This window comes from Orbilia oligospora (assembly GCF_000225545.1).
Source record: "Orbilia oligospora ATCC 24927 unplaced genomic scaffold scaffold00081, whole genome shotgun sequence".
Lineage (NCBI taxonomy): Eukaryota > Fungi > Ascomycota > Orbiliomycetes > Orbiliales > Orbiliaceae > Orbilia > Orbilia oligospora.
Genome location: NW_011645638.1, coordinates 359,265 through 385,146, shown reverse-complemented (window position 1 = coordinate 385,146; position 25,882 = coordinate 359,265). Strand labels below are relative to the sequence as shown.

Genomic DNA, 25,882 nt, shown 5'->3' with positions numbered 1-25,882 from the left:
GATTATAGATTCGAGGCGGGTATATTACACAGTACATTGGATCCTAAAAGTCCAGGTATGTTGTTACGTGGCTGCTGATATCACGATCTGATATCTGTTTTGATGTTTGGGGCTGACAGGTACACGTCCGGGTCGTACCGAGACTGGTCCGCTAAGTCAAAACTTTGGCGTCGGGGAATTTAAATGCAACATTGCCAACGCCATTTAGGATTTTGGATCCTGATAGTTTGTTTCTAGACATATCATTCCGGCCCACTATTAACATACTCACTCGATATATTCTGACATACTTTGATACATAACGTTAACGGTGGTTGTAGAGCTCTGCGCGAAAAATAAATTAAAAAAATAATTAAAAAAATAATTAAAAAGTAATTAAAAATAAACAAAAGCGAATACCTGACAAAATGCGTTACTCCCGTAATTACTGTTGTATTTGCGGGGCGCCAGCCTACGATCTTTTCAGAGGAGGAATGGATTCGTGGATCTCAGTATTGAGATACGGTAAGCTCTATCGAACATTTTCCCAGTCGTGGTCCCAAGCTAGCTTGACTATGTTCTAATAGACGGACCTAGTAATCACCGAGGCCCACCTGGAAGGTGTGGATGAAAGTTGGAGACAATTACCTTCCAGTATACCGTTTTTAACTCCAGTCATGGAGCGGAAAGCTACTGACGATGAATCTTCAATTTCTCGACTTTTGAGATCGCCGTTCCGAAGATACATCTTCCCCTTTTTTCAGAATTGGCCCGAAACTAGTCCTGATGGACGAGGAGGTTATCCAATACATGAAGGGTGCTGGAGAATCTTAAACACTCTACTAAATGAATCGGATGTGCACCTCTACGACAAAATGTCGGCATTTTTCAAAATTCTAGCAAATACTTCATTCGTTATAACCGGACGAAAGCTCCTTTGGCCGCACGGGTATCATGGATTATCAGAAACCAGAGCTCAAGGGGAAATAAATTGGAACCCCACACCAAATGTCAAGTATACTGAGTTAAACCCCTGGACGCTTGATGATACTACCGCTCTACTCAAAATCGCTTCGATAAAGCGCCAAACCCAACAATTCTTATGCGTGCCACGCATTTTACCGCTACCTGTGGAGCTCGTACAGAAGGTTTACGGCTACCTGAGTTGGTCCGACATTGGGAGTTTACTGCTGGTCAAAACTGCAGTGAATGTCGAAATTCCGGCTAACTATTGGAGGTCGTTATTTCAGCCTAGAGCCGAGTTTGGCTACTTTCACCTTGACGAGAGCGTCGAGACAAACCAGGCTCTTTCCCCATTTCAGAAATTTTGTGCAGCCAGGGCGCAACAGGTTGAGCAGTCAGATGCCCTCAAAAACCGTCGTAGAATCTGGCAGATCTGTAAAGATCTTGCGGACCAGATTATTGATGTATCTGGCTGCCAGATACAAGGACTAGATCCTTTAGATCCGTCTGATTACTTTGGTACTATTATGGAGCCCTTCCCTCCAAAACCAAGTTGCTGGGCACAATGTGATGGGTTTTTTTATGATGGCAGAGAGGATTATGGTCGGGTATTCCGGGGTTCTAAAGCAATTTATGAAGGTGAAATCGACGTAGAATCGATTGAAGCCTTGCTTTTATCGTATACTGGGACCGGTAGCATGTCATTTCTGTCGGGCATTACTGTCCTCCCTAGTGGAAAGCAAATTGGGTATATCACTAATAGAACGCGCCTTGTTCCTTGGGTTTCAAAGACTGTTCTGTCAGTTGCAGTCTCAATATATGGGATTGTAGATATTTCACTCTCTGATTCAGTTTATGAACCGAATTGGATGCCTGTGGACAAAGACCTTCGAAAGAACGACATAGCGGTGAAGTACAGACTCCTTGCAGATACCGTTGATCCGGTGAAAGTTCAAGGGAGATGGGATGTAAGTTCGCTCTCTAGGATAGATGAATTCCTGTTCTTTTCTCACTCAATGGATCCGAATATATTACTGCAATAAGACTGATTTCTATAAAAATATGTCTTTAGGCTTCAAAAATGACCGAAATATGTCTGACCACATCTCAAATTATGGACGACCAATGTTTAAACAATGAAACGGAAACCTTTTTACAGCAACATGCCTGGGCTTCAATACCCGGAATTCCACCGCTGGAATTAGACGTTAACCCTCGGTCTTACGCAGGAGCTCCTTATATGTGGCAAGGAGCCACCAGATATTGCCCTATGCGATATATTGTCTTCCACCACGCTTCGTGCCTGACGATGATTAGCTCTTGGTCAACTGGTGGTCGAATTTCTGCCCTCGTATTCCATTATAAAGATCATCCGCCAGTTTTTCTAGGCAAACGTTGTGGTGAGCTTGTGGATTTTCCTATCAACGGCGAATCAGGAGAAGAGATAGCTACAATACATGTACTGCTACACAAAGACTCTCGTGATTCTATTTGTGGTTTGATGGTAATGAGTCCTTTCATCAACTTCGTCGATGCGGAGATATTGTACTAACGAACTTAAATTCTCTTGGTTTTGTATATATTAGTTTGAAACGAACACAAGAAGAAGGGCCCTATTTGGTGTGGTAAAGGCTGGCCATTGCTATAGTCGTTGCATTCTACCAGCACAAGGTCCAAGACTACAGGGTCTCTACGGTATTAATGTAGAGGTGAGTTTCCAGTTCGCCTATATAACTATTCAGTTCGCAGCCTATATTATACGGGTCCTAGAGCCAGTATTTGACTAAAATATGTGGATTTGGATTATAGTTTCGGTTATCTACGCATGGTCTCACTTCTATCGGTGTGATAACGCGCCGGGGTGATGATACAAATTCCCACCCTCCTCCTGCTCCTCCATTTGACATCAGTGATCTAAGTGCAGAAAGTGCGATCTATGTCGAACATGTTAGCCGGGACCGGATCCAACAAGAAAATCGAGTTCGATTAATTGGCGAATACCACTATCTGACTCAATCGCTTCATTTTGGTAATGCGGGGCAATACGCAAACAAAGCGCCTCTCAAAGGCTGCCGTCGAATCATATTTTACGGACAAGAGAATCCTCACCGAAGAATCGTGGGGATGAAGCTCTATTACAAAGACGAAATCAGGGAATGTGGAAATCCTCGAATACTTGGGCGTATTTCGGATGCGGTTGAGGAGCCGGCAGCCCTAGAGCTGCCGGAAGATGGGAGCGTATTTATTTCCCGCATAATAGTTTACCTTCGACATCCGGAATCGGGAGGTCATCGAAATCTTTCTTCTGTGTATGGTTTGAGGATACAGACATCCGACGGCAGGTCCACGCTTTGGGGGACGGCAGAAAGTGATGTTTCTAAAACTACCCCGGAGAAGGAATGGGAGCTACGGCGTAACGTAAGTTTTGGCATTTATTAAAATTAATTTGACGATAAGTCGGCGGTTTTGGTCTGGATGGGGGCTAACTGAGGTGTAGTCTACAATACGTTGGGATTACAATAGAAGCTTTGACATTATTACTATCATCGACGAAGAAGATGAGGATGTGAATGAAAGCAATGATGAAGATGAGTATGGGGAAACTTCCAGGTCTGGGTACGAGACAAATGGGGAAGGGAAGAGCCAGAATGTGGTTGAGCGCTCCTAGCAGTTCAACGGAATAACATAGAAACCTACGGCCAAGTATACCTTCAATTCAACTATATTAAACTAATAGTCTCAACTTAGTATAATCTAGGCCTAAATCCATAGCTTTATGTTCTAAGTCTTCTTATCAGTATAGCTGATTAAAATCCAATAGTCAGTTTAATCAAGCTCGGCTTCTACAATGGATCTCCGTTTCGCTTGCCGGTGTGACCTAAAGCGGGCGCTATGTTTTGCAATTAAACCCTCTCCCCTACGCATTTCCCTGCTCTTCCACCTCGAATTCGCTTTATATCTGGTAATCCGTCTGAATGTATCCCAGTCATCATGATCTGTGTATAGAAAGTGTTCATCTGCGTGAATATCGGTTTCATATGGTTCACAAACCATTATACAGCCGGCTCCGAGCGCTTCAAACATGTTCTCGGGGTTCTCTTCGTCATACAACAACTGGTACCGTTCAGATCTCGATAGTCGCCAATTGCAAAAGCAATACCCTAGCTCACCTAAAGTATCGAAGTCCCAGATAGACGTCTCTGGGTCGAAAAGTGGGGTATGTCCATGCGGGTGCCTCAAACCATTCCTTAGCCGCTCATAACGTGAGGCATATACATCTTCATCAAAAGCGCGATAGCCACTCCTTGCAAATGAACGGTGGTGTGGGAGTCCATTTCTATTCCGTGGTTCACCACGAGACCACTGTTGGTGGTATCTAAAGTCATCCTCTTCTTCAGAGTGCTGCACGTATGTATCAGCGAAGAATAGACTTTCTGCGCCCCAACTTTCGAAGTTGATGAGATAGCCCAGTGATTCGCTTGCAGACTTTTGTACTTCTTGGAGTTTGTCGTGGAAATGTTTGGGGTCTTGGAAGTAATATCCATCGATCCAGGATATGATGCTGTCTGGAAACTCGTGGAGCAGTATTATGCGTGCTGTACAGAAATATCGTATCTTTTAGCTATCATGTTAGAACTCTGGTTATAATGATATGAACTTACAAGGTAACACGGGTTTAGGTCTTCCGCCGTCTAAATCTATTCCAAGTTCCCACTCTCGCAGATACGACGAGGAACCTTCAATTTGACCTAGTTTGTCTAAGAAGAAGTCTCGAACAACCCTTACTGCCGCTATTCCTCGCGATCCCCAACTTTTCAAGCCCAGCCTAAAGCCCGTTTCGTAGTCCCATTCGTCATAAAATACATCTGTAACATTGATTCCAACGAGAAATCGATATATGGCCTGGATTATCCGCCTCTCTTCTGCGTCGCTTATAGAAAGGCAATTATCGAGCAACTCATCTGCTTCATTAACAGATTCCTGTTCCTTCGCCCAGCAGGGTTTGATTTGTACCCGCTTTGGTAATGTTGATTGTGCCAATCGTCGAGAGATTTGCAAAACAGTTTTGTGATTTTTTACTATCTTCTTTTTGCCCTCTTTTTGTTGTGAGAAAACCAGGGGGCTTCCATATTCTATGGCATCTTTGGGTATTTGTTTCACCATTTCCTGCAGCTTTGATATTCTGTAAATGGTATCGTCATCGTCATCGGGGCTGACGGGAACAGCGTGAGGAAATAAAATATATTCTAATTTTGCAAGTTGGTTTGACCGGCTCCGTGTGAGAAGGTAATGGGAACGGTTCATGTAAGTATGATACCGCGCAAGCCATACACTATCTCGTGTGTACCTTTCCACACATTCGGTGTAAATTACGGCCGACTCGATGAGCCCACGGTAGCTTTGATATACCGAGTGATAGCTTGCACATGCATAGCAAAGTGATTTCAGACAGCGTGCGGTGGGGAGAACGCTGAGTATGATGAATTTGATATCGATAGGTAGCGAATCCAGGGTTGGCATGCTGTAGCGCTGGTGGAGATTGGTTTTAATGCTTTTGCATGTAAAAAGGATTCCAATGAATTCTGTTGGGATGTATATGTATATGTATAAATGCCTTTGGAGGTCTTTACATACTGGTATTCTTGAATCGACCCTCTATAGATTTAGATATTTCTATACTGAATGCGCATGCCGATGGTTTAAATTATAGACAAGGCGGGGCCACCGCGGTCTGGTGCGGGCGCGGTGGGCTAGGCCTAACTAGGTGTGCCCCGTTCGCTTACCCCAGACTATTGGAAATGAGTCGTTGTGGCCCTTCTAAACCATCTTTGAGGTTCTATGCAGGCACAATTCCCCTCAGATCCTTCACCACAGCGCTCTTGGCTTCGACACACAACGGTGAGATTTTAGGCAGGTATCTGTCCTCGGGCCTTAAGATACCGTCTTTGATACCTCTTTCCCAACCAATCCATTCATAATACCAAACCTCCTCAACACCTTGCTTTTCAAGGTAAGCCAGAGATTTTTCATACCCGAAAGCGACCTGCGCAGTTCCATGACTGTCGTCGCTGAGGACAAATCTTACTCCTGCTTCTTTCATCAGTTGTAAGATATCCGGTCCGGGGTAAGGGTACTCCCATCCCTTTCGTGTTGCTGCCGAGTTTATTTCCACCATGCCGCCGTACTCGCTAATAAACTTGACGTTCCGAACAATCTTCTCCCAAACGCTTTTCATGGCTCTAAAATCAGCTTTATAATCGTTGCATTTTAACCGAATTAAGTCGAAATGGCCAATAACAGGCGGTTTTAGGGCCGTAAGCATCATGTATTGTGTATCGAAGTATACTTCGAACAGTCTTTCCTCGCCCTTTGACGTTGTCCTCTGGATTTCGGGGAATCGTTCAATTTTTGTGCCCTGATTGTAGGCTTCTGCGATATCGGCGCCACTATCGACAGCTTCAACGGCCGAGATAGCCCTGTGGAAAAGCTCCTCTGAGAAGTCAATGGCTATTTCGTCGACATGATGAACCGATCCGATGAACATATCGAAACTGTACGTTTCTTGAAGTTGCTTGATTTCCGCCAGCATTGAAGGACGTATGTAGTCCACCTCGAATCCGATAAGAAGCGTGATTTCTTCTTTGTACTTGTCGCGAAGCGCAACAGCTGTCTCGTAGAACTCGGCGAAGCTATCTGTTAGATGTTGAGGCGTGATACCCATTTCTACTTCCTCTGGGTAGAAATCACGCGGGTCGGAGCGAGGCATGTGTTCTGTGAGGCAGAAGACTCGGAGATTCTTGGAAATTGCTTGCAGAATGCATGATTCAAGAGAGTCTTTGGCGTGGGCGCAGAATTGGCCGGAGTGAGAATGGTGAGAGAACGGCATTTTGGGAGAGTTTTATGATCTGAATTGACCTCGACGAGGTAGTTGACTAAGGATATCGAGATCCGATTCGACTAATATCTTGCATGCACAGGTGAAGTTTGTAAGAGAAGTCTGCGCGAAATTTGGATGTTTGTAAACGTGTTGGACTCCAAAATACCACAGTCGGTCGCAAGAAAGTTGCGTACGAATTTTCGGCGGGATTCAAAGAATTAAATTGGAAGCCATAGATACCCAATGCAGTGGTTTAAACCGTTATCTGAGGGGTACAAAGTCTTCGATAGGGTTATCAATGAGGGGCGATAAGTTTTCAGAAGGTAGTTAACGTTTCTCGCTCGCCATCCCATCCCATCCCATCCCAGATCCCATCCCATGGGCCCACCGATCTCAAAATGGATCGATATCCGCCAGTCGCGGAGCCCACATGCTCGAGGACGCAAGGGTGGCTCAGAGTTTTAGGTGATAAGGTTTGGAAGTTTTGGGATTGGCCGACTTTTAAGTGCCCGGTTGGTCGACATGGTCGTCCGACCCGGCCATTTGGAGCGCCGTCCAACTCCAGCAAGGTAGCTACGGCGAACTTGCAGGGGTATCGAGATTTTTGCCTGGTGTCCATATGGTCCCAATTTTTGTAGGTTCCGACAGGATCAATGTATGCAATAGCAAAGCTAGTGTGCGGTATAAATAGGTGAGTATCACGCTAACGGTGCTCTTGCTATGCCACAAAGTTAAATGCTAGCAAGATCTAGCTATGTTAAGTTTCGTTCCTAACATCAAATATCCACTTAGACTTATTCTCGGAGGAACGAGGCTCAAACTTTTAGACCCGTTTCTCTCGGGCTCCAGAGCGCCATGTTACCGATGACTACCTAGGAACTCAAAAAAATTTTTTTTTTTTTTGAATGACTAGTATTCCACCTCCTTACAGGCGCTACGCTAGATGAGTATATATATTTATAATTTCGACAGGGATAAGGAAGGCTACGAATGTTGGTGCGTATACGGCTCGTTTCCTTTTAACAAACTAAGAGTATTTGGTAGTCGTCTAGACTTTTTTTTGAGGATTGATGTGAATATAAGGAACCATATTCATCTATATTTTGATAATTCGCAAATATAAGTAAACTTGATAGTTTTACGGGTAGTAAAATTCACAACTTTGTATACTATAATATATGTAATTAGACTTGTGTACATCGATAGGATTAAATGAATGAGGAATTCATATTTATTTAGTCTCGGGCCTAATTACAATACCTACCATGTCGGAAAGCACTACTACAAAAGTTTGTAGGGGTTAGGCGTGGATTTGACCGAGGAGCTAGATCTATAGAACGTTATATTACTTAAACTCCTGGAGCTCTCTAGCTCATCATTCTTAATCGACCCCCTCAATACCTTAAAGTAGTGTTTGCTATAACGTTAATTGGATATCCTACTACTGATAAGCCTATAATCATGGTCGCCGGTATCATGAGAAGTAATGGAAATAGAGATTACGATTAGAATTACACGTGGGCACTTCAAAGATGTGGAGTTACAACGCGTTAACGGCAGGATAAATATGAAGGTTGTACATGTATGTGCATGATTTTCGACGAAGACCTCTGTCGTTCTTTTTAGTATATACATCACTCACTGTAGATTATAAGAAGCATGACACATGTATTTAGCCTCCCATTTTAGTGTTAGCTTCCATGACGTCCAATAGTACAGGTTAGTAAGCTACTCGTCTGTAGAATTTTACGAAAAGTTGTTGTCCAACATACCCACAAGGGTGCGGCGAATTTGAATTTGCAGCAAGTAAAAAGAGAGAGATCTAGAGACAATAAGAAGGATTGTTATTTCTTATTCGAGAGTTGGGTAGCTTTGCGCGAATGCGCAAGTGTGGGTGGGGTTGAAGCGGCTTGGGTGTTTATCGAAGTGTCTATCCTAGGGAGGATTCGAAGTTTAGGTCTGCAATGCATGGCGTATTTACATGCATATGCTAATCCGCAAAAAATTTGCTGAGGCCGCCCTGGAAAAGTGAATTGAAACTACAACGGCATTTAGCTCCTCCTCTAGCAGATATTTATGTCGCTAAAATGGCAAAGGCCGATATTTTCAGGGCCTAGGAGCTGCAGATAAATGCGCCCCCCAATCGATCTCTTGAAGAAACTGGCCTCGATAGAATATATTAATATCTGAGTAATATACTGATGTCAATATATCACTGTCTAGTCAAACGCACGTCATAAATTAGTAAGCCTGAAAACCTACTATCGCAGCACCATAGCATCCCGATGTTGATAAGCTCATAATCATGAGACACAAGAGCGCTTTCAAGCCTCGTGTCGCCATACCGCATGCAAAGCCGACATGCATCTCGCAATGCAACTGGCCATTTTGCCAAGGCATATTTTTCCAACACATGTCTACATATACAAACCTAACATAACTTTCGAATCCAAGCCTGTTGGCTAGCAGAGCTTGGTATCAGGATCCAATCAAAATCCTTCAACTCTGATGAAAGTAAGTCGTATCTTTTGTGATACATATTACAAGATATGCTGTAGAAAATTAGGATAATATGCACTTGAGGATCCGACGGCAATCACTCCCTGAACCAAGCCTGTGGAATGTATTCTCGTCGTGTATAACCATATCTAAAGAGCAACGTTACTCTAGACTCGTGCATTAGTCTCGTATTGGACTTGCATAGTACTTGTGGGAGATACATTACTAAGGCAGAACCATTCGCTCCATGTATACAGTCAGTTGTGGGCAAACATGTTACACCAGCGCAAGGCTTTAGAATTTTTATATTCGGGCATGCTTTGTCGAAAGAAGTATTTAATAGGCTGATAGCACCCCGCCTACTAACTATTTAACTACTTCTCAACATCCACCTTCAATATCTCACATTCTCGCGTAAGCTGGGAATTACGCGTTCGATGTTCCTTGGGATAATGTTTTCTACATAGAATACGATTAATTTAGTGATTGGAGATCTATTCGGAGGAACCTTTACGATGACTAGATTAGAGCTGCTGGACATGCCGCTCGAGGTCGTTACTAATATATTTCAATTTGTAGGTCGTATCCGAATATTCGTGACTATCGCAGTTGATCGTAAATCACGTTTTCGAAGGATATAAGATTCTTTCTTGAATCGATCTGAAGATTTATGATTTATATAATAGATCTTTGATAACAATATAACTAACCGGCAGTTATGGGCATACATTAGTTACCGGGGCAAGATCAAAAAAGTTTGGCTCTGACTTCCTCAGCTGTTCTAAATATTGTCGCGCCGACATTATATCGCACAGTACGGCTATATTACGACGGGTCCGAAAAGGATAGCAAACTTAGTGGACTACCACGGCTCAATGATATCGAGCATCTCGTATCCTCGCCGCGATTTCCTTTGGGATATGCAAAAAGTCTTTGCATCGAAAAGAAAGATTCCGGCCTGAACGCGTCTAATTCGAAACGAAATTTGTGGATTTCTAGAAAGGAGCAAACGGACCTCACAGAGGCGTCGGATAAGGCAATAGAGTTGATCTTGAGGCGCTTTAATAAAGGGCAACTGGAGAGCATTAAGTATGCAAAACGATCAGGGTGATATATGTAGTACATATACATCTAAGAACTATTATATATTACTCAAGGAGCCCGAGAATAGTAGTCCGCCATGCTAATATAGATTGGTAGGTTCGGGCATCAGACAACTTACAAGACGCTAAAAATAATTTGCGAAGACCAACAAAAGCTTCGAAGTTTGGACCTTGGAGAGTTCAAACCGGGAGGCCATCGATCGACAATCCCAAATCACACATTAGCACCTGGATCGCTTACGCTCCAATCCTTGGAAATCAGTGAAATTGATGAACGAGTAACCTGTTTAACTACTTTTATCAAAATCCTCAACCAGAACTCAGCAACATTGCAAAGACTGCGAATAGGAGATCCGACGCACCCGAGAAAACCGCGACTCACTGCGAGCTCATGGGCTCGCCGGCCGCGCTCTAAGACCAAGCTACCATTCACAAGAATCTACTTTCCAGTATTGGAGCAAATATCCATAATACACGACCATTTTGCTGAGAGGTTTTGGGATGCATTTCAAGAGGTCGTGCACTGCGGGAAAAACCTCTCTCGTATTAGGATTTCTTGCTTTACCGACCCATATGTACTGATCCAAAGGTTGGTTGCCAAAGGCGCCGATGGGATCAAATTCATTCAAATCAATAATTGCCGCCGTCGTAACCATAGCGCTTTTCAATCACCTCTGCATAACCAACTACCACAGATGAGAGCATTAGAGACGTTGCAATTGCAAATGTGCACACATGATGACGGAGAGTTCCAAGCTGCATACACTAGCCGCGCGACATTAAGGAGGTTATGGTTACAATGCTCAGCTAATTGTGATCCAAAGACCTGTCGGTCTATGTCTGGGTTGCTGGATTATGCCACAAATGTATCACTTTCATCAGATAAGTGGCCAGTACTAGAGGAACTTGCAATCGGGGCACCACAGTGGAAGAATTCCGGACCAGCCTCAAACGAAAGCTGGTTAGAGGTATTGAGCCATTCAATACGTTTTAAACTAGTGTATTCAGGCTAATTCTGCGAGTTGAATTCCATTAGCTTCCAATGCTCAGATCTCTCAAGGTATTGCGGCTATTACAATGGCAGACCAGCACGCAGCAACAAAGAAATTCACAGACGGTCGAAAAAATACTGCCGCGGGTTGAAGCTTATGTCAACCTGCTCTACTGCTGGTCAGGTATCGCCTTCGGAGAACCACCAAGTCTTAGAATTATTGTTGTGGATACAGATATCGGTAGTGGCTGTCCCGGAACAGCTGTCCAGGCTCCTCTATACTTCGTCATCTATCACTTTGACGATTTTGTACAAGAGGACGGAATTAGTTCACCACTCGTTTTCAACGAGAACTACGAAACCGCCATGAGAGTTTGCAAAGAAATCAATTGCTCTACTTATTTGCTTCAGTTTGGACCTCCAATCCCTGAGGGGCTTTGGGATAGCAAATAATTGGTTATTTTCAGCCTCTTGGCAACTAATATCGTAGGAGACATTAAATTTAGCGATGGGATAGCGATTTGGCTACTGAATATCATTTTGGGAATACGAAATTGTGACTTCATGAATTCAGTATTATTTTTGGTCACACTGTGGGTTCTTTGTTATTCCGAGGCTTGGTTGAATAGGACTGTGGAATTTTGGCTACTTTCCCTTTACTATTGTGCAAATTATTATTCATCTAAGGAGCCGCCGGTAGCGAGCAGAGTCAGTCTTATCATTCTGTCGCACTTAGTTTAGAATTTCTCAATATTCTTCCCTGACTTAGCACCCCGAGACTTTCAATACAGAGAATATTATCTAGAAAAATTGCCTATCGAGATATTTCCAGGATTCAGAATATCCCAAGTGGGCTGACTCGGGTCTGGCTTTCACCGGCTAGCCCCGTAGCATTCAGACTAGTCTGGTCCTGTGATCTTAATAAACTAAAGTTTGCCTCGGAAAGTCGGGATTAAGTCGGGATTATCATTATTATATACAGGATCCTTCGCAAAAATAGTCAGGTTCCCTGATTCAAAAGATGTAACTATTAATCCTTGACTTTGCTAAGCCTCAGCTAGCTATGGAATTTGAAATTAAATATCTTAGCCTCTACTAAATAATTGTAGAGCGCTGCTGATTTCCTTCTGCTATTGGTAAGGGTTCATCTTCAACTCCATTATGAGGCTCTTCTTGAATCCCAGGTCTAGGCGGTAGCCCATCAGACGAGGAATCGTATAGCTGAAGGTTTGACCTTCTACGTCTCCATAAGTATACAATAACGATAGCAGCGATTATTATTATGCCACCAACGATACCACCCGCTATAGCACCGATATTTAGAGAACGCCGATTCGTTTTGGAGGAACCTGTTTCGGGCGTACCAGATTCGACTGGGGGTGTTGGTGAGGCCTCAGCGCCAAACAACTCTGCCAATTGTGGAGTATCAAAGCCGTTGGGAGGAGCGTTTAGGGTGGCACCTCCAAACTCACTATTTAATATTTCAAGTTAATTCTGTGTCAATGGCCAGATATGGAAGGGAAAGTGTAGAGGTTCGAGTAGTAGAGATATATAACTTACTTTCCACCAATAGTTTTATAGACATCTTCGGGTACCCTGTAGACCGCCTTATTGCTGGCATTATAATTCATAATCCATTCTCTTTCATTAAGGTCATACATAAAAAGGGCATTCTGATTATTGTCGCAGCGGGCAGTATCTCCACCAGCGAGGTTTCTCCCTCCAAATACTGCCAGTATATGATTATTTATGATATTGCAAGTTGGTTGTAGCCTGGAACTAGGGCCGGGGAGGGAATCCGGTGATGAAGCTTCAATTCTTGTCCACGTAAATGAAGGGAGTGAAAGAGCAAAGATATCGGTATAGGCTCTAGAGCCAGATGCAAAACCGCCGTAGACAAGAACCTGTGTACTGCTGTTATCTGCAGAGGTTATTGGCGTGGCACAGAAATGTTGGCGGCCGTTTGGCATTGGCCCGTTAGTACGCTGTCGATGCCAAGTATTTGATTTAGTATCGTGGATATATATGGTATCCATATCAAGTTGTGTGTCGTTGAGGCGGCCCCCGAATATCAAGCTGAGAAGCTCACCTCGTGGAGCCCGATACGGAATAGCTGTACCAAGGGTATCAAAAACACTAGGTTCGGTTGTACCATTTGTCCAGATCATTGTTGCAGCATCATATGTTAACAGCTGACGGTTAGGGGTACGTGTGGACCCATCATCGGGCTGAACAGACCCGCCGTAGATATATCCTTTTCTTTTTACTGGGTCAAACACTTTTCGAAATGAGGACGCTAGTCCTCTTTGCCCATTGAACGGTGTGTCCACCTCTTCCCATGGTGCAAAAGATTGATTTCGCGAATCATAGTTGCCTATCCATGATTTTCCACGGGAGCCGAATGAGCGGAGGGAGGGGTCACGTATAACGCCTCCTTCGACCGTGGGGACTCCTTGGGCGTAGATAATAGAAGAAGAAAAAGAATCGAACCAAAAGGCAGGAACTTGGACATTGGGGATGTCGACAGGAATAATGCTCGTGGGAAGTACGCTGCTGACTGATCTAGTTTGGTCCAAGGAGAAGGAGCTTGAAAGGTCAATCACTCGAATCCAGGGACCTAGTAATATACAAATTATATTTGTCAGTAAATATTAAATGAGCTCATACGAATTATAGTTAAGATGGACATAATTATGATTAAAGCTACCCACTTGAAGCCGTGCGATTGACACCAGGAGAAATGTACACACGGGCAAATCCCGGAGTTATATAGAGCTTCCCATCGAGGAAAAGTGCTGAAGAAAAAGAGTACAACAAAAGTATTAGTCCTGTCGATTCTGGGTGACGTCAAGTTATTCATATATTTCGGAAATTCTGACTTACTTTGGTGCCCACTGATGGCGCAAAAGTTATCGAAGGGATCTAACGTATATGGATTTTCTGATGCTGACATTTTTGGGGGGTTAACGATTTCTATGCCGGTACTAATTTTTTATAATATTCAGGAATGGACCAAGTTTAAATCATCTAAGCGCAGATATATCTATATAACTAGTGCTAGCGGGCTTAAATATCTTCAAAGAAAAGTGCGGTCGTAGCGTATAACAGGACAATATCCGGGCTATTTTATTTCGCTGATACGGAGTTTCCCGCGGCCGCAGTTGCGCAATTACCCGATATATATATATTGTCTGCACACTTCTGTGATATTAATATTCGATCATGCAGGAGGTACGGGATCGATCTTGATCAGGAGCCAGGTTGCATTGCATTGCCAAGTTTCCGAGTCCATAGAACGCGAAAAGCTAGGGCGCCAAGGTGAAGGCGTGAAACAAACGAAGAAATTCGGCGCTTCTGCAGTCCGCTATAGCGCTTGAATTCAAGAATCTGATTAGAGAAGAGCTTGTAGATATCTAGACTTTGTTGGATTCGAAGCTGTTGATCATCTAGTATTAGTATATATAGGAGACTTTGTTAGGCTCTGTGGCCTGGCCTGGTATACAAGCATTGCGCATATTGCAAATCACAGCTATATACTATGTAGATGTTTTGTTGTACAAGGCTGAAAGATATCTTCCGGGGCCTGGAAAGTATCCCAGAAGGTGGCTGTAACTGAAACGATTGTACAAACTATCAGCAGGGGTATAACTAAAATCGAAATTGATAGGTGCATATATAGGCTTCATTTTATATTTCTACGCCTCGCTAAATATCGGTATCGCGATACCTATCGATCTTGGACTACCTTGAAGGGTCCGGAGTCGGTCGAGGTTGACATCAAGATTGAAACAGTCAGGTCATTTTTGAAGGCTAGAGGGAAAAAAAGAGACAATATATTAATATTAGGGGATTTGGAGATAGTCGAAGGCTTGAAGTCAAGCTTATAGGTTTGAATAATTCGAATGTTGGATAGGTACGTACACACTTCTCTTGAGCTTAATTAAGGACTCGTCTTGTCTCGTCGTCAAACTACTCAACTGTGACTTGTCTCTTCTTGTCTGTATCTATCACGGGATAGCTGGATCATGGATAGGTCTTGTGGAATACAACGATCTAAAACCTCTCCTCAGCCCAGGATGCATATATTTTCCCCGCGAGGCCGAGGAAATCTCGCTGACAATCACAGACCTTTTTTTTCTATCCGACCCTAGAACTAGGTATCCAAATTTCCAAATTTAAGTCGAAGTGAATGAACAGGGCCATTGCATGCTGCATCACAGCCGACGGCCTCACGCCGCGAAGGGTTGTGTGGTCTGTTTTTAATGCAGGGGGTTGCCTGTTCTCAGGCACGACTAGCCCACGTTACACAAAGATGTCGATCGCGATCCGAGATGGGCTTGTAGCTATTTATCCGCTCCAGGCAACCAATCTAGCTGGGAAGCTAAATTGAGAAGGGACAAAATTAACTTCTTAATACTTAAAATTTTCGGATGCCGCGATTCCATCTTCTAGTGTCAGGATATCACCAGATATATCTACATAGTTCGAGTTGTACACATGGGGAAATTTTGTTTTTGTGACTAAAGTGCCTGCTACTGCATGCGCATGCTATCACATGGGTCGTTGGAGTCAAGTTGATATTTTAATATCATTTCCTACGATCCCAGTTACTCACAGGCAGGTAGTCTATCTAAAGCATAATTTAAGATTTCGGGGCATCTTGTTCGATCCTAAAGGCCTAACGTAACCTCCTATCATAATATTATGGATTTAGCCCTGAGCACGAGATCCCGAGCGTGTAGATTCAACTAGTAAACCGTTTTCCCTAGCTCAATGTCCAAAAAATCAATTTTTTTGCATGGAATTTTGGCAACTGATATTTCTACTCGAATGAGAACCGAATTTTTTTGAATAGGACAGGAATAGGTATTACTTGGGTCCACGAAGGCCACTCCCATATTCCCCCTGCGCCTTTGAATCTCGATATCACAAACATGGGGACTGTACCTAATCAAACAGCCTTCAATCTCGTGCCGTATGCCAAGGCTTCGGCCCAACTGACAGCACAAGGCTTTACCAAAGCGCAGATGCGGTGCACAAAAAGTGAACCGCGCACCCGTAGTTATTACTCCCACCACACCTTGACTTGTCCCATACCCAGACTCTGATACATATACTTCATCTTTTTCTAGCATAGGAGAAGACGCGCTGGTTATAGCCGTACTCCAAAAGGAATATTCCCGCCGCCCAACCTCAATTTGATAATTGAAACTGCAGGGCCCAATTAATACTGGAGATCAAAATATCACCACCTACCTTGAGGTTGAAAGCCAAGGTCTGGCAGATATACCCAGGGGCAAAAAGCAATGGGTCTCCTCCAGTTACCCGTCGAGGTTATCCAAAGGGTCTTCCCATATGTAAGTGATCAATTCTTTGCGATCCCTCGAAACCTCGAAACTAAATTAATTAACCGAATTTCCTATTAAATCAAAAGCTCTCCTTGAAAGACCTTAGAAACTTCGCATGCTGCAGCTCTACGCTGTTCAAGATCACGATACCGATATTGTATCGTAGTTTTTGCATATATTTCGCCGAGCCCACAGCCGAGCCCATAGTATCCCCGGCAGATTTGGAGACAATAATTGATCTATCGGATTTGACGATTGGTAGTTTCAAAAAACTTTATGTATCAAAAATCGGATCCTTAGAACCGCGACCTTTGCGACCTAGTATCTCCGATATGGACGACGTGATCCTGAGGTTAATACTTAAAAGGTTTGGCAATGGACAGCTGGGAACGATAAGGTGAGTTGAAAATCTGTAATTCTTATTTCAGGACTCGCACCCTCTCTAGATCGGATCCTATCATTTTAAAATGCTAATAATAGATCACTGGCCTGCATAGGTTCGAGAATAACATCTCATCTCGCACGTTAGCTCTTATCCTCGAGCGACAGCCAAATTTAAATGTGCTGGAAATCAGCGATCTAGGGGCTATGAGAGAGCTCTATGACCCATATATCTTCCCGCCCTCGCTTTTCACCCAACCGTTAAGACTCACGTCTTTCTCAGTAGGAGAAATTCTGCAATGGACAGCATTGACAGTTCTTAAAATTATTTATCAAAGCGCGTCTACTCTGAGAAAATTACGATTTGGCGATCCACGGCACCACGACGCACCCCGTCTTCCAATTTGGGAAGAGACCATTGAACCCGATTCTGAGATGGGATCTATGCCCGCCGATAGCTACGGAGAGCCATTTGTTAGAAGAGAGGAGAGGCATTTTGCTGCCTTGCAGTCTCAACTAGAGTTTGGTGAAATCAACCTCCCATTGTTAGAACAACTGTATATCGTCCATGATTCCCAGTTTGCAAAATTCATGCGATTCGTCATTCGAATGGTTTCCAATTGCCATCATTTGAAAATCGTTAGGATATATAGTTCGAATGATCCGTGCAGCTTAATCCAGCATCTAGTGAATACTGGATCACGAAGTATAGATTCATTGCAAATCGGGCAGTGTACGGATCGAACGCCATCGTCAAGCCCTTCCCCACCACGGGTGCCCCAACCTCTCCCGCGGATCCCGTCACTAAAAACTTTACAGCTCACAAATGACACGCATACCAGCGACGTATTCGCAAATTTTGAGCATCCTATGGAACTCAGAAGGCTCTGGTTGCATTGTTTACCCGCTCACTGTCACCCACTAGAATGTCCAATTATATCACGAGTTTTCGAATATAGCGACCCTCTAAGCCGTATGTCTATGTTGCACGAAAACTGGTCGGTTCTCGAAGAGCTTGCGATTCCACACCCCGGTTGGTCTAAGGTTAATATATTTTCTCCTACAAAGAACATCTTTAAAGGTAAAGAATCACGGACGCTAGCTAACAATGCCTTAAAATATAAACTGTTTATAATTTAGGTACCACTCCTTCCTTCATTAAAGGTTCTTCGTCTCCTCGACTGGCTTAAACTCAACGATTATATAGAGCGCTCCGATCGCCACTTAGACTCTACTACCAAAATGCAGGCATATGTAACGAGACTGTACAAGTTTTCGGACGTAAACTATGATCGCCCGCCAGAGCTAAAGCTCATCATTATGGATGAAGAATATCATGCGAATGACTGTTACAGATATAAGACGCTCATTGACTTTCCTCAATGCTACAGTGTTGAAGATGGAAAGGTCATTATGCTGAGGTCCAGGAAGAGCGCTCTAAGACGATGTCAGGAGGCTGGCTGTTCACCGTACCTAGTCCTTGGTGGTTTACCAACACCAGAACAGGTTTGGGGGCATGAAGATAAAGATTACATTTATAGCGAAGCTGATTATCTACCACCGATATGATGCACAATTCCACTTGTTTATAGTCTGCAAACAAATAATATGTGAAAGTGCATGTTTATCCTTCGCATATGAGAAAATGTTGCATTTTGTACACTGCTGTGTTGAGAACCACAGATCGAGCTTCTATCGGCGGCCTATTTCGAATATCCTTCTTGAAAATCAACCTCTTCATTGTACCTAATTATAATATAAAGTTGAAAAGAGTCCATTGCATTGGTTGATTACATATCTAGGGCGGGTTTGTCATAGCCAGTTTTGATAGTGAGCAACAATCTCCCCATCCACGAGCAACCTTGTATATCTATAGTGTATCGATTTAATAGTTTTCGACCAAAGCCTTATTAGACTGTTAGTTCTCAATGCCCCAAAGTAGAAATTTCAGGTTTTACGGTTATAGATTTTGGGCTTCGATGGGGGCTATATAACAAATTGAATATATTTATTTTACGACCTTTAGTGCATTTGGCCTCGATTCATTCGCAGTTGAGCTCCGGCTTCGTGATCAGTGTTTCTGAAGAGACTACAATCCAATATGATGAGCTCATGAGCTGCCTTTGATATTTCTAGATATCTAGACTTTTTGGATTTACACTTTGAAACCCCATGCCAACCCCGAACGTGCACCTCAGTGTCACGTCTACTAACCCTCATCATGCACGACATGTGCGGGTGTCGAGGGTAATTCAAGAAGGGGCTTGTCATGAACACTTTCCCTCGGCGGGCCTCTCTCTTATTTAAAGAGTCCCCCCCACTGTTTCAGCACCTCCATTCAACAACCCTCCGCAACTGCATTTAAGATCTCGAACTAATGAGATAAACTCAAAGCAACCTCAAACTTAACTTTTCCCTTCCTCATACTCTTCCATCAAAGATACTTCAATACTATCGATAGAAAACTGATTCTAAGTCTACATAATGGCTTCGAGCTCTTCCAGAACAGTCGAGTTAACCAACTCGCAGGATGCCCCTTCTCAAAGGCTTTTCCTTTTAGACATGCCTGTTGAAGTCGTAGAAAGAGTTTTCAAATATGTAAGTCATCACATCATCACCTATCACCATGGCATTCCTAAAAAGACTTTTATTAACATGAAAATCCCAAAATCTACCAGCTCGACAGAGATGGGCTCAAAAAAGTTGCTTGCTGCAGCTCAGCAACCCGCAACATCGCATACCCAATCCTTCACCGCTCCTTGTTAATGAAGTTCCATCACGAAGAGCCAATCACCAAGAATAGCTGTGGCCTGACTCCGAAATTTGTGGAGTATATACTTACAGTATTGTCGAAAGAAACCATGAGCTACTATCGACATATAAAAACAACCTCAACTTTTGAGACACACCGTCGTATACGCCCGGGTATAGACAATGTGTACTACAGAACCATCACTACTAGGAAGCTGATGACCGCAATGGATGATATCATGTTGAGAATCATTCTCGCGAGGCTCCAGAGGGATCAACTACTCACCATTAAGTAAGTTTCATTGCATGACTAGGATCAACTCTTAATTAAGCCTCCTAGTTTTCGGTCATTCTTCTGGCTATTGATTGTTTTCTAATTATTTATACAGGTTTGGAAATTCAACATCTGTTCGAACTCTCATCTTCATTCTAAGCGGCCAGGGTCGACTCAAAGAGCTTTCTCTCGGCGACCTCGGATCCTACACTGACCTCTCTGAAGGCTACTGCATCCCAGCCATAATCTTCAAACCCACCGAAAACAGACTCACTGTTCTGGAAATGGGTAATATTCTCCAGGGAGCCGCCTCCACAGTCCTCAAAATCATCCATCAAGGCTCCGCCACATTGAAAAAACTGCGATTTGGCAATACCAATCATCAGGGTATGCCTCGTTTCCCAGAATGGAAAGCGACGACACACGATTTCTTTTCGGGGAAACTGGATAATCTTTCCTTTAGAGTGATCCAACTCGCAGCCCTCGTGCAGCTGCATATTGTTCACGACCGCCAATTCTCCAGCTTTGCAGGTGTCCTAGCTGATATGATCACCGGATGTGTCAGATTAACGCGCGTGAGATTATCTGGCTGCACTGGCTTTTCCAAACTTGTTCGCCTCTTGGAAGCCGCGGGGGCCCGTATCGAATCTTTGCAAATCTGTGAATGCAATAGAATAGATGCTGACCCCGATGGTAGCAAACCCGATGATTGGTCGGATGATGAGGATGCCAGATCGTGCGTTCCTCGTGGGTATACTCTCCCATATATGGATACCATTCACACACTTCAGTTGACGGGTTACTCACACCCAGACAATGAACTACCCGAAATGTATTCATTTGTCAATAAGAAACAGATCCAAAGACTCTGGGTAGGGTGTCAACTACCTGAACGGGATCCTCTGAAATGTCCTTCGACGTGGGGTCTTCTCAAGAACACAAAGCTCACCGAGACGGTTATTTTCGCCAGCACTAACTGGCAGCTCCTCCGGGAGCTTGCCATTCCACACCCAGGGCCACTTATTAGTGAGGTAAGTCCAATACATCGATTATGTTATTCAATATTACCTACATACTAACAGAATCGCTTAAATCCTGTAGCTTCTATTCTTGAAATCTTTGAGAGTCCTTCGTCTCCTCAAATGGAAACCAAGACCACCAGAGGCTCGACGCTACTCAACCCATCAGCGTCGCGATGTTGAAATCACTCGGGAGGTGAACGGCCTACTTGCTCATTTCGCCGAGGGTCCGGCCACTACACCGCCATCAGTAAGGCTCCTTATCGTCGACAAACACTACGGTCATAACTACTGTAGCCGGGTTGTAAACCCTAACCCGTGCTATCTCGCAGTGGGGGCATACGTGGAGCGATTTTATGAGGGTAGCGATGAGGTTGACCTTTATAGGCCGCTCGTCAAACCCATTGATTTAAATACGACCCTAAAGCTTTGCCTGCAAAATGGGTGTTCAACATACTTACTGGCCCCCGGGCCTCCTTCACCCGAGAGATTCTGGGAAGATGCTTACGGCCTAGTCAAAGACCCATCTTGAGCTTATCTCCTTCGGCCTCCTTATAATTTTCTTTCCTTCTGTTTTTCCGAGTTTCTTTTAAACTCCCCTATCTCATGTTTAAACGTTTCGCCTCCATGCTTTCAGCGAACCGGATATATATGCGATGGATTTTAACTTGCTAAAATGGCTAATGCGGTAGGTTTCTTCGTAGTCTTACTGTTATACATAAATCTTTTCTCTTATGGCTTTGGTTTTCATTCTCACAATACTATCATAGCAATTCTATTGTCATTTAAGGTCTTCCTCCTATCGCGGATGACTTGGTGACTGTTCTTCAAATCAAACTCTCGAGCTCTCGTACTTTTGTTTAACTCAGTGAATATATCTCATGATAGCTTAACTACGGGTCTAGCTTCTGAAAGTAATGATATTCAATCACACCATGCCGTTTGGTTTACTTTTTCTACTTCTAACTAATTGGTTAGTTAAGCCATACCCATCCTTCGATGGCAGTAATGATAATAATGTTTCCCACCCCCAGCAACCATGTAAATAAAACACTTAAAGAAAATGTATGGGAATCTAATATGCAACAAAATAAAACCGAGCAACCCACCAGCCCAGATCTAAGCTGGCCCAGCGGCACCTTCCTCCTCAACGTTCTCAAACGAGAATGTCGGCACACCGGGGACAGCCGCCTCAGCTGCAGGCGGTAGAGCACCCTCCAAAGCCTTCAACTCTCCGTCTGCTTGTACCACGCTTCCGGCCTTCCCACTGTCGTCCATAACCACAACCTCCATGACCGCACTTCCGGTTGTCTTCTTCATGGCGGTCAGAACAGCCATGAGAGTCTTGACTTCGTCAAACCTCAATTTTCTATCCAAAACTGTCTCGGGGTCCTCTTTAGCGCCCACGAGCTTTTGCTTCAACAGTTGGATAAAAGGCATGGCCTTCTTCATCTCCTGTTTTGGAATCTCAGAGTTGAGAGCCTTATCGTTGATGCTAATCTTGACAGCATCGAAGTGTTTTCGGACCAACTCAACATAAGGATCTTGCCATGCAGGATAATTCCTGGCCACGAAGATGGAAACCTTCTTCGGCTTCTTCGGGTCAAAGAATCCCTTCTTTCCTTTGCTCATCTTCTTCAATTGGGCAGCCTCCATAGAGGTGATCTTTCCGCTTAAAGCTCTGACGTATTCGAGAGCAGCGCCAAGAGATTTATCGAATGGTGCTGTTGGAGTAGGGAACAATTCATTCTGGATAGTTGTTGGGTGTTCTAGAACTTCTTGCCAGATATAGTCTGCCCAGTGAGGAGCGACGGGGCTGATCATCAAGGCCTGAACTTCGATCCAGCGGTGAATGAGATCTTTGTGCATTCCAATGCTGGATTGGAGACATCCTTCACGGTATGTATCTCTTGCGGATTGGAATTCATAGTATCCGGCCTTAAGGGCTTGCTTGAAATGAGTTCTAAAGTATTATGTCAGCAAAAGTTCTGATAAGGCAAATCATATTGATTGTACATACGCAGAATAAGCGGCCCTTGCCTGCTCGATCAAACCGTTCATCTCATTTTCGAAGACAGCATCCCACCATTGATCCTTTGGACCATCTCTCAGCTTACCCTCCTTGGCTTCTAGAGTAACTGACTCGCACCACTCCTTCAAAGTATGGCTTCGAAGAATGGCAGCATTAGCGGTCGACTCCTCAAAATTGGCATCTTCAATGCTGTCACCAGCATCTGCCAACGCGATTCTGCTGGCATCGGCACCAAATTTGGCAATGGTTTCTTCTAGAGTCAAGAAGTTACCAGTCGACTTCGACATCTTGTTACCATTAAGCAAGAGATGGCCATTGGCACGGACACCACGAGGCCAGTATGTAGGCGGGAAGAGAGCACAATGAATGTACAGGAAGAAGGTAAAGTGGTTTGGAATCAAATCTTTACCAGAGCATCGGAAGTCGAGTGGGTAGAAGTATTCAAATTCACGTCTCATGGTTTCCAAATTTTCTTTCGAAATACCTGAAGCGAGAACTTCATCGGAGAGCTCGCGGCGGGTGAAGACGTAATCCCAGACCTCATCCGTCATTTGCTCAACAGAAATTGGCAAGAGACCAGCCTTCTTTCCGTCAAGGGACGAATGAAGGAAGTGGCAGATTGTGTAATAGGCCATGTAGATTGTACTGTCACTGAGAGATTCAACAAGGAATTGTGGATCCCATGGGAGACGAGAACCCAATCCAAAACTTCTGGCACAAGCCCATTGATTCAACCATCCCAAAACGGACTTGAAGGCGTTGAGGGTTTCGTGTTGGTAGGTCTCGACCGTGTTTTCGAGGTGGTCCTCAACCTGCTTGCGCCAGTGCTCTTCACCGTAGTCGAGGTACCATTGATCCAAGAGAGCGACGACGCACTCGTCCCCAGATCGGGAGATAACCTTCCCTTCGGGCTCGTTGTAGACGAAGGCCAAACCCTCGCCAATCAATTTCTCGCGAACCAATGGCTTGGCTTTTTGGACCTCCATGTCCTTATAGTTGCCAATCAACATGATTCCCTGGTAGAATCCTTCTTTGTAGGCGAGTTCTTTTGCCTTAGCTAGGGCATCCTTGTCCTTTGGCGAAGCGATCTTAAGCTCCTTGATCAGGAATGGGGCAGACATATCACCGTAGCTTGGGGTTTTGATAATTGGGACGATTTCAAACTCCGCCCATTCTTTCTGAATTTTGTAGTACTCAGGCTTCTTGGCGAGATCGGTGATAGTCGCATAATCGTCCGGAGAGTCAGAGGGCACGCAAGTAACGACACCAGTACCCTTAGTTGCCAGGACAGTTTCCATAGGGAGAATCCTGACACCGTCTTTGTGCACCGAAAGTGGTGCGTTTACCAAGGTTCCGATCAAAACACTGCCTTGGAAGCTTGCAAGTTGAGGGAATTTGCCTTCTTCCTCGAATATACGCTGGAAGGCCATATTCCTTGCGGCACGGGGTGTGCAGAGATATGCTTCTTTATCGTTGACCTTGAAAATACCGTAGTCAACCTTAGGCCCAACGAAGCAGCATGTTTGACCGTACATGGTCTCCGGACGCAGAGTCGCAGCGACCATATACACTTTCACACCCTCGAGCTCCTTCGTTGAGGCGATGAGCTCTTTGACATCGCTGCCCCACTCCAAAACCTCAAGTTTGACACCAGTATACTCCTGGGGGTTCAAGGCTTCACCTTCACTCCTGTCGTGGTCCATACATGGCTGCTTATCCTTTGGCGAGTAAATTGTGTATCGCTCACCATACTTGACTTTCTTCAACTCCTTCAAGCGGTTCATCTGCCATCTTACGAAAGCATCGTAATAAGGATTTGCATCTGTGGTCAAGAAACTTCGTCTCCAGTCGATCCTTGCACCAAAAGAGTTGCAGTGCTCTTGGCAAAGTGGTGGGAAATAAGTCAACCAGTAGTACGGGTCTGCGAACTTAGGAATCTCCTCCTTAGGAACACCGATCGCCTTCATAATCTGGAATTGGTATTTCAAGTTGACTTTCTTGGCTGCAGCTTTTCCCTTCTTAGCAGCGAACTTTGTCGGGTCTTCCTTCTCTTTGGTAGCAGCAGGTGGGGGTGGAGGTGCATTCTCAGTCTGATCTTCAGCCAATTCTGCATCTGCACCACTAAAATCCTCGCCGAACCGCTCGATTTCTCGGACGATCTTATCTGCTGACGCCTTGATTGGCATACCGGTGCAGTGAAATCCAAGAGGGAACAAAGCTCGTTTGCCTTCCATCCTTGCGAATCCTGTACTGAACTCGATCTTAGACAGGGTGAAAGAGTGTCCTGCGTGGAGAACACCGTTCATATAAGGGTAAGCCATAGTTCCGAAGAACTTAGGGTGTTTCGAACGGAGGGTATCCGGATCGGTGGTAGAGTCTTCAGCGAGGGTCGGAGCATCAATCTCAAAGATCTTGGCCTCCTGCCATTTCTTCTGGTAGCGCTTCTCGATTTCGATGAGAGAATCTCTCTTTTCGGTCTTCATTTGTTTCAAGGATGTCAGATCTGAACTGGCATGTGGAATTGGTGTTTAACCTTACATTTTCGAGCTTGATTGTATTCTTCGAGGCATCTTCGACAGACGCCATACTGGGCAATTAAGGTCGCGAGATCGCAGACGGTAATATGGAATATGAAGTATACGGTCGAATGCGTTTTAAGTTATA

At 44.2% G+C, this 25,882-nt stretch overlaps 8 protein-coding genes across 8 annotated transcripts; 4 read left to right on the top strand and 4 right to left on the bottom strand.

Moving 5' to 3' along the window:
* Positions 1–407: 407 nt before the first annotated feature.
* Positions 408–3,610, top strand: AOL_s00081g114 (uncharacterized protein; the record flags this gene model as incomplete). The annotated part of the gene is made up of 6 exons (XM_011124932.1): positions 408–504; positions 577–1,910; positions 2,015–2,446; positions 2,529–2,651; positions 2,752–3,360; positions 3,440–3,610. The coding sequence occupies 6 exons, from the start codon at positions 408–410 to the stop codon at positions 3,608–3,610; spliced, it is 2,766 nt and encodes a 921-aa protein (XP_011123234.1).
* A 158-nt stretch (positions 3,611–3,768) lies between these two features.
* On the bottom strand, positions 3,769–5,247 carry AOL_s00081g113 (uncharacterized protein; the record flags this gene model as incomplete). The annotated part of the gene is made up of 2 exons (XM_011124931.1): positions 3,769–4,538; positions 4,605–5,247. The coding sequence occupies 2 exons, from the start codon at positions 5,245–5,247 to the stop codon at positions 3,769–3,771; spliced, it is 1,413 nt and encodes a 470-aa protein (XP_011123233.1).
* Positions 5,248–5,779: 532 nt separating this feature from the next.
* Positions 5,780–6,829, bottom strand: AOL_s00081g112 (uncharacterized protein; the record flags this gene model as incomplete). Its single annotated transcript, XM_011124930.1, has 1 exon — positions 5,780–6,829. One exon carries the CDS (start codon positions 6,827–6,829, stop codon positions 5,780–5,782), a length of 1,050 nt encoding a protein of 349 aa, XP_011123232.1.
* A 4,318-nt stretch (positions 6,830–11,147) lies between these two features.
* Positions 11,148–11,866, top strand: AOL_s00081g111 (uncharacterized protein; the record flags this gene model as incomplete). Its single annotated transcript, XM_011124929.1, has 2 exons — positions 11,148–11,390; positions 11,459–11,866. The coding sequence occupies 2 exons, from the start codon at positions 11,148–11,150 to the stop codon at positions 11,864–11,866; spliced, it is 651 nt and encodes a 216-aa protein (XP_011123231.1).
* Positions 11,867–12,508: 642 nt separating this feature from the next.
* On the bottom strand, positions 12,509–14,366 carry AOL_s00081g110 (uncharacterized protein; the record flags this gene model as incomplete). The annotated part of the gene is made up of 4 exons (XM_011124928.1): positions 12,509–12,884; positions 12,974–14,030; positions 14,125–14,208; positions 14,297–14,366. The coding sequence occupies 4 exons, from the start codon at positions 14,364–14,366 to the stop codon at positions 12,509–12,511; spliced, it is 1,587 nt and encodes a 528-aa protein (XP_011123230.1).
* A 2,353-nt stretch (positions 14,367–16,719) lies between these two features.
* On the top strand, positions 16,720–18,711 carry AOL_s00081g109 (uncharacterized protein; the record flags this gene model as incomplete). The annotated part of the gene is made up of 4 exons (XM_011124927.1): positions 16,720–16,770; positions 16,848–17,158; positions 17,259–18,186; positions 18,283–18,711. The coding sequence occupies 4 exons, from the start codon at positions 16,720–16,722 to the stop codon at positions 18,709–18,711; spliced, it is 1,719 nt and encodes a 572-aa protein (XP_011123229.1).
* Positions 18,712–19,626: 915 nt separating this feature from the next.
* Positions 19,627–21,718, top strand: AOL_s00081g108 (uncharacterized protein; the record flags this gene model as incomplete). Its single annotated transcript, XM_011124926.1, has 4 exons — positions 19,627–19,740; positions 19,821–20,185; positions 20,283–21,198; positions 21,269–21,718. The coding sequence occupies 4 exons, from the start codon at positions 19,627–19,629 to the stop codon at positions 21,716–21,718; spliced, it is 1,845 nt and encodes a 614-aa protein (XP_011123228.1).
* A 587-nt stretch (positions 21,719–22,305) lies between these two features.
* On the bottom strand, positions 22,306–25,804 carry AOL_s00081g107 (uncharacterized protein; the record flags this gene model as incomplete). The annotated part of the gene is made up of 3 exons (XM_011124925.1): positions 22,306–23,149; positions 23,207–25,695; positions 25,757–25,804. The coding sequence occupies 3 exons, from the start codon at positions 25,802–25,804 to the stop codon at positions 22,306–22,308; spliced, it is 3,381 nt and encodes a 1,126-aa protein (XP_011123227.1).
* Between the last annotated feature and the right edge of the window lie 78 nt (positions 25,805–25,882).